Source organism: Lolium rigidum, chromosome 3 (genome assembly GCF_022539505.1).
Source record: "Lolium rigidum isolate FL_2022 chromosome 3, APGP_CSIRO_Lrig_0.1, whole genome shotgun sequence".
NCBI lineage: Eukaryota > Viridiplantae > Streptophyta > Magnoliopsida > Poales > Poaceae > Lolium > Lolium rigidum.
In genome coordinates this window covers 251,310,351-251,322,491 of record NC_061510.1, presented here as the reverse complement: position 1 = coordinate 251,322,491, position 12,141 = coordinate 251,310,351, and the positions used below count along the sequence as shown (strand labels likewise).

Below are 12,141 nucleotides of genomic sequence, written 5' to 3'. Positions count from 1 at the left end.
AGTGGATAAAACTACATCCGATTCTGCAAACCACCAAAAACAGCCATCCTAATCACCTCGACCTCCTCCTCTCGATCGAGTTCCCTTTTCATCCCTCAACTGTATTCCAGGCTTAGTCCAAGAATGCACATACAAACAGGACGCGCACGTCGCCGCCGACGACGTTTCCGGCGGCACCTTCCCAGAACTCCTCCAGTCCAAGCAACAACTCGGCCGCCGGCGGCGTGCCTCCTCCACTAGAGTCTCTACGACGCTGCTGGCCGAGACACCGACGGGTCACGTCCGCAAGCAAGCGGAAGCCGTGGCCTGGGGCTGGCCACGTCGGAGGATAGCGTTGCGGGACCCAAGGAGATCTGGGACGCCGTACGCTACACCACTGACTCGTCGCCACGTCAGGCGAGGATGGTTCCATGGCGGGGCCGGCGTATCTCGGGATCCAACGGGATCACCGGATATGGCGCCAAAGAGGGAAGGATTGGGTTCCGCTGGAGCTTTCGCCCGATCGCTGGTTTTCCTTTTTAGCTTTCCTTTCCATGGATTGGGTTGTCCAGAGTGGATGGTGATTGCAGATATAATCTGGCAGAGGCAAACTGATAGTAGTACTAGTCTAGTACACTAGCTAGACATGATCTGGACTACATGGTGAGGGTAATGCAAAATGGGTTTTAACTGACTTGATATAATTTGTAATCTGTGTGTATATCAATCAATGACATCAATCGAGCCGTTCATAATTTGCAGTCCGGTCATATCTTTACAAGGTACTAGTCAACTTGTGTGCCCTTGTGTGCCCGTGAATTGCAATAGGAGAAAAAGTGCATCTCGGATCTTGCCATAGAATGGATGACCCACGTATCCCTAGCCTCAAATGGCTTTTTTTCTAAAATCTCTCACTTACTAAAATAGATCTTCCACTCGTCGAAAAATTTGATATTTCCAATCAAAAAAAGTTAAAGGTCAAAAGAGACACAAGTGTTATTTGCGTTTTTTCTTGGGTGGAAAGGATCGGTGTTCTCCCGTTTCAAAACACCACGAAGCCTTTCAATAAGAAATGCAGAAAACAAATATGCTCGCCTCCTTGAACACCACTGATCGGGATGAAATAGCATGCAATACAACGATTTCGCTGCAAAGTACTGCGGCATCAGGTACGAATGGTCTTCTTGCACACCAATGCCGCATCCAGCTGATAGGAGGCTAGTGCGGAGCTCCCCAAATCAAATATAAGGAGCACAACAATGGACAGTGGAATAGCAACAGAAAAATCAGAAAATAGAAGGCATCAATGCCACGTACGTGGGTATCAGATTGAACCTAAGTCCTTGGACTCCTCTCTCTCCCTAAACCCTAGCTGCCAGTGGTGGAGCTTGAACGAAATCTTAGGAGGGGTGAAGATGCAAAATGTACAATAGCTTAGAAAATGCATATTTTTTTTGGCTGGCCAAATCGTAATACACAATAGCTTACAAAATACATTTTTAACATCAATATATATAAGATGTACCTCTTCATGATTTAGAACCTAATTGGAACTTTTTTGTTTTGTTTTTTTGAGCCTCAACTAGGGATACAAGCTGTAGTTTCTGAACCTAATTAGAATTTGCCCCAACTATAAGATGCAAGAGTCAGAACTAAAAGAAAAATCAAAAGAGGTGGATATGGTGACAGCATTAGAAAAGAATAAAATTACAGGCTGGCACAAAAGAGATGGGGAAAGCTTGATGCCCATGTGGACAGTTTGGAACTTGAAGCAAGGCACGAGGATGTCGTCTTCCTCACTGTGTGCTGCCTTGGCGTGCCTGCGCGCGGCAGCAAATAGATGAGTCTCAACCATCGAACAATCTATGGCTTTCTGCCGCCGCCAACCCCACGGCCACACGCACAGCTAGGTCTGCGTCCAAGTCCAGGAGTCAAGAGAAAACCTGATCGTCCCACAGGAAGCTCCCTGGTAGAAGAAGGGACGGGTGGGCCTTGCAGTGTTACTTACACTTAAGGTTTAGGCTGAAATTTTCGTTTTCGCTGGGGGGGGGGGAGGGGGGACTGCCCAGGTTTGCCCCCATGAAGCTCCACCGGTGCTAGCTGCCCTACCCGACAACCGAGATAGAGGAGAAGGAGAAAGATCTTTGCGCTCGCGTTGAATATCTCAATGGTTTCGAGGCCTAGCTCTCCCACCAAAGAAAAAACCATCTATAGACCCTATACATAACTCCCACTCCAGCTCTTCCCTCCCTCTACCCATGCCACATGCCTGAAACACCATTTATTTAATCACCTATGACCTCACCGCCTCTAACGACACCAACTAGCGTGAGTTGTATCTCATCGTTCTCGGTCCATATGGTATTATTGCCCATCTCATCGGGTGACACCGTTGATGTACTACAACTGCATGGTCCTCTTATGGATGTACGGCTCAATCTCCTAAAAAACTACCAATGTGGGACTAAACTGTTAGTCTCATCTCTTGCCATGCATAATTCATTATAGTAGTAAATTATTAAATTAATAATAGTAAATGACATTGATTCTCATAGAAAGGAGCTGTGCACTCGCTCCTTTTGGGGCTTGGAGGGCTTACCTTTTTTTTTTTTTTGAGGTAATCTTGGAGGGCTCACCTGTTGCTAGCACCTAGTTTGGGCTAAATTCGAACTCCACTACTTTATGCAAATGGGCCATACCCATGGTTCAGCCCATCGACGTGAGCCCATCACATGACGATACAGACGCTATAAGAGCAAGTACAATAGAGTCCAGTCAGCTGACTATAAGACATTAAATAATATATTTTAGATGAGTTGGAGGAGAGAGAAGAGGAGAGAGAAGGGAGGTGAAGCTACTTATCGATAAATGAACTTCTTGCACATGCTCCTAGGCACTTTGTGAGAGTAAAAGGTAGGCCATATATTAGTAAAAGTGCTTCATTCTTATAGCCAACTATTATACTCCCTCCGACCCAAGGCTTAGGGCGTATAACTTTTTTCAAATTTTCCTCACAGCATAAGGCGCACAATGTGGTTTGCACGCTTTCTCCCAATACTACCCCTGAAATCCGTTTAAAAGCACTTAATTATCGGGAGGGGAGGAGTAATTTGGGCTGCTGCCATTGGCCTGCCATGTTGCATGCGGGAGGCTGAGCAGGTAATCCGGAGAGGAGCATTTAGTGGGTGGCTGTTTATTGGCCATGCATGTGCATGCGGTGAAAGTGGGCAGTTAATGTGAAATTGGGAGGCGAGAAAGAGGAGACTTGCGTTTGCATGCAGAGAAAAATTAGGAATCAGCTCACAGTTAGAGGGGAAATTAAGGAACAAATCTGACAATTTAATAGGGGCATGTTTGGAAAAATTTCTCTCGCTGGATTCTCCTTAATCGACGTGCCAAATTTTTTACGCCTTAAACCTTGGGTTGGAGGGAGTACATGTTAGCTATATGATGACTACAAATGATATGACATATTGTTATAGCCAGCAGTTGGCTATACTATTGGAATTGCTCAAGTAGCGATACCCGATAGACAACCGCATGCCTTTTCTATCACCACCGCCGCCGTCCTCACGGCAAATGGCATGGCCGGCGGGCGGCGAAAAGTCAGCTTATTCACTTTTTTGTCGCCGGCCCTCGGTTCGACGACGGTGGCCGACTGAATCTCCGTGTCAACAACGACGCGTCTTCTCTCACTTCCCCGCCGTCCCATTTCTGCTGGTCATACGATAGCCTCTCACTCAGGCGGAGGCTTTGAATTCAAGTGGCACACTTCGCATCTAGAACGACTACTCGTTTGAATTTGAACAAACGCAACGTGAGAATGAGTTGCCTCAAAATCCAGGGCCTCAATAAATTAAGCAACGACCCCTGATCCTCCCTATCTTGGCGAAAGGCGACCAGTCAATGCAGTAATGGAGCAGTGGACCACTATCACGTGCACACAGCAGACACTAATTTCAAACTCAGAGAGCTAATTGCTGCATCAAGTACCAGTACTACATCATTATTCAGTAACCATAGGCACATAATCCTGTCTTTCAAACAGTGAGTACCAGGCAACCCTTCTGAATGTTTTCTTGAATCTTGATACATGTAGTACAGCATAAGCAGCTGTGCTGTCGGTTGTGCTATACGCAACTGATGGCGCTACTGCATATGTGGTTTTACTCTGAAGATTTAGCCTAACGATGGATGAATAACCCAAGAGTTAGTTTAAACCTCTCTCCAGTACATGCAGCGCAGCACAAGGGAGAGGCAGTCCAATTAAACAAACGAAGAAAAAAACACCACTGCACTGGCGATGAAACAAATGCGTGAGCTGTCCTGGGCAGTGGGATGCCGCAAGTGACAGCCAAGATTAGATTCCCGTGGACAATGCCAGTGTGTGTTCGCGCCACCACATTCCAAAAGCTGCCGACCAGGCTCACCACATCGTTTTCAGTTCATGCTTGGAGAGCACCAGTTTCCGGGGAGGTCAGGCAACATGTCACAGGAAACAATTCGATTTCAGGGCGAAATCAACCATTCGATTTCTGGAGAAATCAGGCAAAATGTGGGTGGAAACAATTCGAGTTCCGGAGAAAACAGGCAAATTCTCTTAAGGATTACGAAAAAAAATCAACACACGGGCAAAATTGTCACATTCCTGAAACAACTCACCCTGGCGCTCACTGAAGAATGATACTGTCGCTTAGCTGGTTGTTTCTACAGCCAAAGAAGAAACGACATGACCTCCCAACAAAGGCCAAGAAGCCCCAGATACATGCTGCCATCTTCTCGTGTGAGTGAGCGGCCTGGCTTCTACCTGTGTTCTTGCCTCCGTTCGATACATTTTCAGCTGTGGCTGGCATTAAGTTGGCAGGATCTGCACCAAGGATCAAGGTACCACTCACATGTGGTGTGTGCAGGGCTACGCCGGTAATAACCCTGTTCATGATTGATTACATTTGCTTCTGAACGCAGGCAAGTGCCAGCAGCTTAAATTAGTATAGTACTCCAGGTTGCTTCCGCGGAACACTTCAGCACCACACTCATAAACTAGAAAACAATGAGCGTATCTGGTTTGAAATTATCAGCTCCAGCACCGCAATATTATTAGAAAATATAGCTCATAAAGGGCAAATCTTGGTTGAAGTTTTCAGGTGGCAGAAACATTTGATCACTAAAACGTAAGCTGCAAAGCCACAGCTAGCTATTCTCAGCTTTCTAGTGCTTGTTTCTTATGCAACACGGAAATGATCAGCTTAATACCATATCCAACATAGAAACTTTCAGACGAACGTGCACCCATGACAGAGCAAAGAACAATGCAGCATAAAAGAGGGCAGCATGCTCTAAAAGGTTGGACCAGAGGCAGGCTGTCAAATTATAAACTGTTCATGCTATCCACTGACAAGCATTTCGACCTGAGTTTGGAGTTTCACAAGTTCCTGTTTCATCACTAGTCTGCCCAAAGATGATGAACAGTATGAAGGACAGGAAAATATGCAAAGACTGGACACTAAATTCTAGTACAAATGTTGCTTTCAGAACAACTCCATGTTGGGCAAATTATGCCCGACTGATCCAAAATCCTAGCAGTCAATGTACTTTTTTTGTGTTTTGGTTGACAGGGAATTGTCAAATCATCTGTTCTGTCTACAAAATGATGTTTGGTCACACTTACATCAAATGAAGATTTATTTGCTGTTTTACAAGGCAGAATTCAAGTCACTGCCAAGTGAAATATGGTTTACGAAGCTAGGAATAACAGAAACTATTACAATGATACCCAGGCAAGTTTGAGGGTTAGACAGTTAGTATTACTTTGGAAGCAAATTGAAGGTCCGATCGCCAAGAAAGTAGAGGCATACAGCTAGAAATGCAAACATTTCTGAGAAGATTAAGGAAAGTTCTGATTGCACACAAACTGCATGTTATAACAATTAACAGGTGACAAATTCAAATGAGCAGATGAGTTAAACCAAACCAAACTAAACGAGTGGACATGTACAGTTGTAGGAGTACATCACATTAAGCAGGTGTCTAAACAGGAGTAGCCAAAATGGGATTGAATTGAAACTTGTATGAATTTCACTGGATCATCAGGATGTCATGTGCAATGAACATTACCTCAGTTTTATTGCCAGGCCCAATTTCCTTTTGAACACAACAATGAAAAAATAATCGAGGGATTCCAAATCTGACATGATAAATATCTCTTCTCCATTGCTTGCTTGGAGATGAACCCCCACTAAGAACATGGCAACTATGAACATGACCAGTAATCATTGCAGAACAATCAAACTTCTAAACAGACCTCAAAAGAATGTGCTAACCCACAAGGAGCAGGAGCTGAGCCCTAAATCTAGCAATCCACAGCACCATCATTGATATGGAATGTTTTCTCTGATCGTTGGACATTTCCAATTTCCATGTCTCAGGGCATAACCATATAGCCTTTGCTGTTGTTGTTGCCTGAACTCCGCAGAAAACCAAAAATGAACTATGCAACATACTCGCTCTCGATCACAGGTTTCGTCCGCGTCCCATACGCTACAGGCGCTTGCGATCGGCCAACCTGCGCCATGCGCAAAGTCTCCCCGACCTCTGCATTCCGTTCCATGGCCGCCATCCTCTTCTCCCTTTTATATCTGACGCAACAGACCAGAAGCGTAGCCAACAGCCCCAATGCGATGACTCCCCCAACAACGCCGACGGCAATCTTCCATGCGTCTTTACGGCCCTTAGCATTGCCACCGTCAGCCGGTATCGGCGGGGCGATTGCGCCTGAAGGCGCCGGGGCAGGAGCGAGCTCGCTGGAGTTTACCACTATGGAGAAGTGGCCCCGGCGATACGTGGCGCAGACGTTGTTGGCCTCCAGGTCCCGGAACTGCGGCACGCCATCGAGATCAAACCACACGCACTGCGGCGCCGGACCGCCCGGCGGCACGGCCCTGACATTGCCGAAACTGACGGAAATGGGGCTCCCCGACGCGACGACGCTCAGCTCGGGCAGCCCCACCGCGGACAGGTTGGCGGCGTCGTAGAAGAGCAGCCCGAGGACGGGCGCCAGGTAGGTGTACCCGGGCAGCGGGTAGTACCTCTGGGGCAGGCCGCCGCCGTCGAGGCCGAGGCTGTGGTAGACGAGCACCACCCGCTCGACGTAGGGCTGCACGATGACGCCGGCCGGGATGGCGAACTCGAAGTAGCCCGGGAAGCCTTTCCGCCGCAGGCTGCCGCTGCGCAGGCGGACTCCCGAGACCGCGACGCCGGCGGCGAGGTCCGCGGGCAGCGTGGCGTTGTAGACAATGCCGGTGCGCGGGCGCGCGAAGGCCCGGTACGCGTAGTCCTGCAGCATTGCGTCCAGGGCCCTCGCGGACGGCGGCGGCTGCGCGGCTGCTCGGGAGGGGCACAGGAGGAGGAGCTGGAGGAGGCAGAGGCAGATCAAGAAACCCATCCCGGCACGCCGCCGGCGCCGGCGAGGATCCGGGAACGGGACGGACGGAGCCCGGCGGCAAGGGTCAGGATCCCCTCCTCATCCGCGGGAACAGCCTCTCCGCAGACGAGAACCTCCACCCGTCCACCCGGAGGAACAAGATTTGTAGCCGGAGAGACAGGACGGGCATTCACGCCCGGAGGCAGGAGGGCGCGGAGGGTCGAGCCAGTAGATCCAAGGAAGCAGCTGGCCTGAGCAGAGCAGCAGCAATGGCGACGGCAGCTATGCGGACAGGGGGCGCGCACAAAGGCCAAACAGGTGGCAAGGCGACGAAATTTCTGCAAGGAACCAAACCACGCGGCCAAGAAAGGACGCGGGACTGGATGGCAGGAACCGGCGGGAAGAGGAGGAGGAGGAGCGGATCAATCCGAGCCGCGGCGGACGGCGGAGGCCACAGAAAGCTGTGCAGGGAGCCGGGTGATTGCGACGGCGAGGTTGGGGATTCGGTCCGGCCGCGGGGGTGGAGAGAGAGTGAGGTTGAGGTTGAGGTTGAGGTGAGGTGTGAGGAGAGAGATTTTAGGAGGGGAGAGAAGGGGCCAAGAAGGGGAGGTTTTTAATGGGATCGCATTTTTCAGGGGCTTTTATGGAAAGTACTTATTTTCTCTGGGTTTATTTCCCGCAATAAAATAACGCGGGCATGGATACAGTTGTCTCGACAGCTGGAGTTACCGGATTGCCCCTGGACAGCTGAGCCGCGTGCTGTCCTGGTGCTCCTGCTCGCTGGAGAGTGGGTCCGCGTGGTAGGGTGCGTTTGTAGTACAGCTGGGCATGGGCAGCCCGGCCCGGACGGCCCAGCCTGATCCGGCCCGAAAATCCCGGGCCGGGCCAGGTTTGCACATCGGGTCGGGTTCGGGCCTGATTTTGGAGCCCGAACGTCGGGCCAGGCCGGGCTCGGGCTTACGTAAAACACAGTTTAAGCCTAGTTCGGGCCGGGCTTGTCGGGCCGGGCCGGGCTTTTGGCAGTTGCGGGCCGAGTTCGGGCCTAATTTGTAAGCCCGAAGGTCGGGCCGGGCCGGGCTCGAGCTTGGAAATTTCAGTTCGGGCTTTTTTGGGCCCAGCCCGAGAAATGCCCAGGTGTAGTTTGTAGGTGGTAGATTCTTGTGGGGTTTTGTATGAAGTGAGAGTAGTCTTGACTGACATGTGGGGCCAGGGTGGGCCAGCTCCAGCGTCTGGCAAAGGAGTAGAGGACACCCTTTGTGCGCGACAAAGGCTTTGATAAGGCCTGTGATTGCTTGTCCCTAATCCAACGCCCAACTCTCCGACCATGACCGATTCTAGGTTGGATCGCTGATAAGGATATCTTTAGGGTTATCTCAGATTTTGCTCCGGAATGCATCCGGAAAACTCTTTATATTGATATGATTAATTAATAAAGTGCCGTATTTCCGTAAAAAAAGTTTGAATGCCCATGACTCCATTGTGATAGCAGTAAATGACGAAAAACTCTTTATATTGATATGAGAAAGGAAAAAATGACAAAAAAAAACTACCACAATTGTGGCAGTTGTGACACGGAACTACTAAAAGTGTTATGCTTGTCACATGACTACTAGAATTGGGGCGCCCTCGCCGATGCAGAGCACCGATTCTACGGTTTCCTCGTCTTAACCGCGTTTCTGGCAGCTGTGGCCCACTGTCAGGTCCGACGTGGCGCTCACTTGACAGACGGAGGCCACAAACGTTAGGGCAGCGTATTTAAGTGGTCGGCTAGCTCGTCGTCTCCCTGCTCCCGTTTCTTCTCTGTCTCATCCCATTGTTGCCCCTCGCCGGCGATGCGGATCTCCGGTGGTAGCATACCATTTCGGCCATGGTTTCATGGGGTGACGGCGAGGATTCCTCTCCAGAGATGAGCTCCCTGGGCACTGATGTGAGTACGTGAATCTGTCCAATTTGCAGGGTGTCGATTTGGGGAATTTTGATTTTGAGCATGATTTTGGCTGATTATTTCTGTTTGTTTTAAATGTTAGAATGTAAACACTACGTACGACTCCGATTTCTGCGAATTAGCTAATGACAGTGGCATGCCTGTCACTTGCAAACACGGTGTTGTAGCTAAACGATTTGTAGCATTTGATGGGTGCTGGATAGGGAGGATGTTCTTAGGATGTGCATGTCAGGATGGAGAAGCAGCTTGTGATTTTCATCTTTGGGTAGACGGTGAGTGGCCACCTGCACTTCGGAAAGCACTGTCAAAGCTGCGGGATTTGTATAGAGAAGAAAAGGAAGACAGGGTTACTGGTGCTCTGGATAATCTGGATAAGAGGTTTAAGCTGAAAGATGAGATTGAAAAGATGCATATTGACTTGAGAAATGCCCAAGATGAGATAAATAAAGTTATGGAGCAGAAGCGGGTCATACTAGCTTTGAAGGCCCAAGCTGAACAAGGTTTGGTTGATGTCATGGTTGAATTAGAGCAGAAGAAGTCACTGGATGCATCAACTAGCAATATGAACAAATGCTTGAGGATGCAGGAAGAAAAGGAGAGGGATAAGTTGGAAGAGGAGAAGAGGAAACTGGAGTACATAATTGGGGATTTATTTTAGGCAGAAGGAAGCCACGAGGGCAAAGCTGGAGAAGGTTAAGGAGATGTGTGAAGAGTAGTTGCTCATTGTCATATAAGCTAGCAGGTGGATCAGTTTAATTTGATTGCAATGTTGGATTAATTCCCAATTATGTCTGGTTTGTAATGTCGACCGAAATTATGTTTGGTTTGTAATGTTAAACAATATTTGTTGAATCGGTTTAATTTGATCCTTGATGTTGAACTAAATTCCCTTTTATCAGGTTATGAATGATCTTAAATATATGTTATGTGGAGACTTTGTTATGTGAGTGTTATTTATTGTTGGAAAGATTTCGACATCGACTCGCCGACTTTATCGAGATCTTTAGGGTTATTTTATTGTTGGAAAGGTTTTGACATCAACTCGTTGACTTTGTCGAGACCTATAGGGTTATTTTATTGTTGGAAAGGTTTCGACATCGACTCATCGACTTTGTCAAGACCTTTAGGGTTATTTTATTCTTGGAAAGGTCTCAACATCAACTCGTCAACTTTGTCGAGGCCTTTAGAGTAACAAATAATGTTGAAAATTGAAACGAAGCACAATTGGTCTTAAGCATTAGAACATCTCAGGTTCAGAAGCATCTCAAATAGTGTTAAAGATGGTCAGGTAGCATGGCCTTTAGTATTACATGCATCACAAAATGGTCTTAAACATCTCAGGTGGCATGGCATACATATGAAACTCCATACATAGCACATTAGAGAGATACATAGAACATCAGAGGACCTAATTTCCTCGTAGAGGAGGATCAGAAGCATCTCTTCCTGGACCAGCATTAGCTCCTGCATTGAAATAACCAGACAAACCTCTAGCATGCTGTCTAAAACCAGGACCTGGAGCTTGACTAGCTTGGAGCATGACCTGTAGTAGTTCTTGGGGCTACATGATGTGTAGTAGTCTCAGAAGATCTTGGAGCTGAATGATCTACATTAGTCCCTGAAGAACTTGGAGATGCATGATCTGCGGTTGGCATTATTCTATTGGCCTGGAGATGCCTTGTTGAAATAAATTAGGAGATTACAATGAGAGGAAGAAGCATGTACGCATTACCTTGTGATTGTTTTTTCTCATAGCTAGGTCTGGCCTCAAAGGCTGTGAGCAGCTTGTATACTTGTGCCCCTGTAGTTTGCAGTTGCTACAAGTAATTATGGACATTCTTGATGTCTCTTTAGGTTTGGGAGCCTCAAATTTGCATCTCCTCCTTTTTTTTCTTGCCTTCTTCCCTTCAAATGATCCTTGAATGCAGGTGGCATGATGTCAACTGTATTTGTCTTTGTCCAACCATGTTGTGCCGGCATTGGATTAAATACAGGCTTGTAGCTATCCAAGTACATTGTTTTCTTCAAAAAAGGGGGCACGTCTTCTGGATGCATAGCAGCCATGTAAATGGCACTGACTGCATGGTTGTGAGGCAAGCCAGTGAGTTGCCACTTCCTACAAGAACATGTCCTAGATGCAATGTTCAGCTCATGTGTAACTTTCCCACTATTAACTTGCCATAGTCCTTTATCTGCCCTCTTTGGGATGCAACTTCTTGAATACTTCTTCATTAACTCAAGCAGTTCTGCATAGTGAGGTGTAATTTTCCAGGAAGAGTCATGTGCACCTTGTCTTTTTTTCCATCCCATCTGATCATGAATTTGTCATATATTCCTACTAGCATATTCACAATTGGTTTGCTTCTCACATCAAGAATGTACTTGTTAATTACCTCAGAGATATTGTTTACCACTAAATCTGTTTGACAATTGGTGTCCATGGCAAACCTTGCCCATATGATTCCACTGATATCTTTCTCGACCATTTCCATGCTTCCTCACTCTGCTTCTTCATCTCCTCCATTGCTGCATCAAAAACATCTTTTGTGTATGAGTATGTTGCATTATCCATGCACTTCGTCAAGTCCTCTCCTCTAAAGTCTGTTGTCTGAAAATTGGCATAAATATGCCTGAGGCAGTACCTTTGTGGTGAATTAGGAAAAATTGTGGAAACTGCTTTGAGTAGTCTTTTTTGCCTATCTGACATTATAGTGTAGTACCCAAACTGTCCCTGATCTCTACCTAGTGCATACTTTAGTTGCTTGCCAATGCTTGCCTAAATTCAAGTGTATTCATG

At 47.5% G+C, this 12,141-nt stretch overlaps 1 protein-coding gene across 1 annotated transcript; it reads right to left on the bottom strand.

Moving 5' to 3' along the window:
- Positions 1-5,793: 5,793 nt before the first annotated feature.
- On the bottom strand, positions 5,794-7,804 carry LOC124699314. Its single transcript, XM_047231636.1, has one exon. The coding sequence runs from the start codon at positions 7,418-7,420 to the stop codon at positions 6,467-6,469; it is 954 nt and encodes a 317-aa protein (XP_047087592.1). The 5' UTR covers positions 7,421-7,804; the 3' UTR covers positions 5,794-6,466.
- Positions 7,805-12,141: the final 4,337 nt, after the last annotated feature.

Bases quoted from the DNA above. Each gene is read 5' to 3' on its own strand.
- LOC124699314 (XM_047231636.1), bottom strand. From the start codon at position 7,420: ATGGGTTTCTTGATCTGCCTCTGCCTCCTCCAGCTCCTCCTCCTGTGC.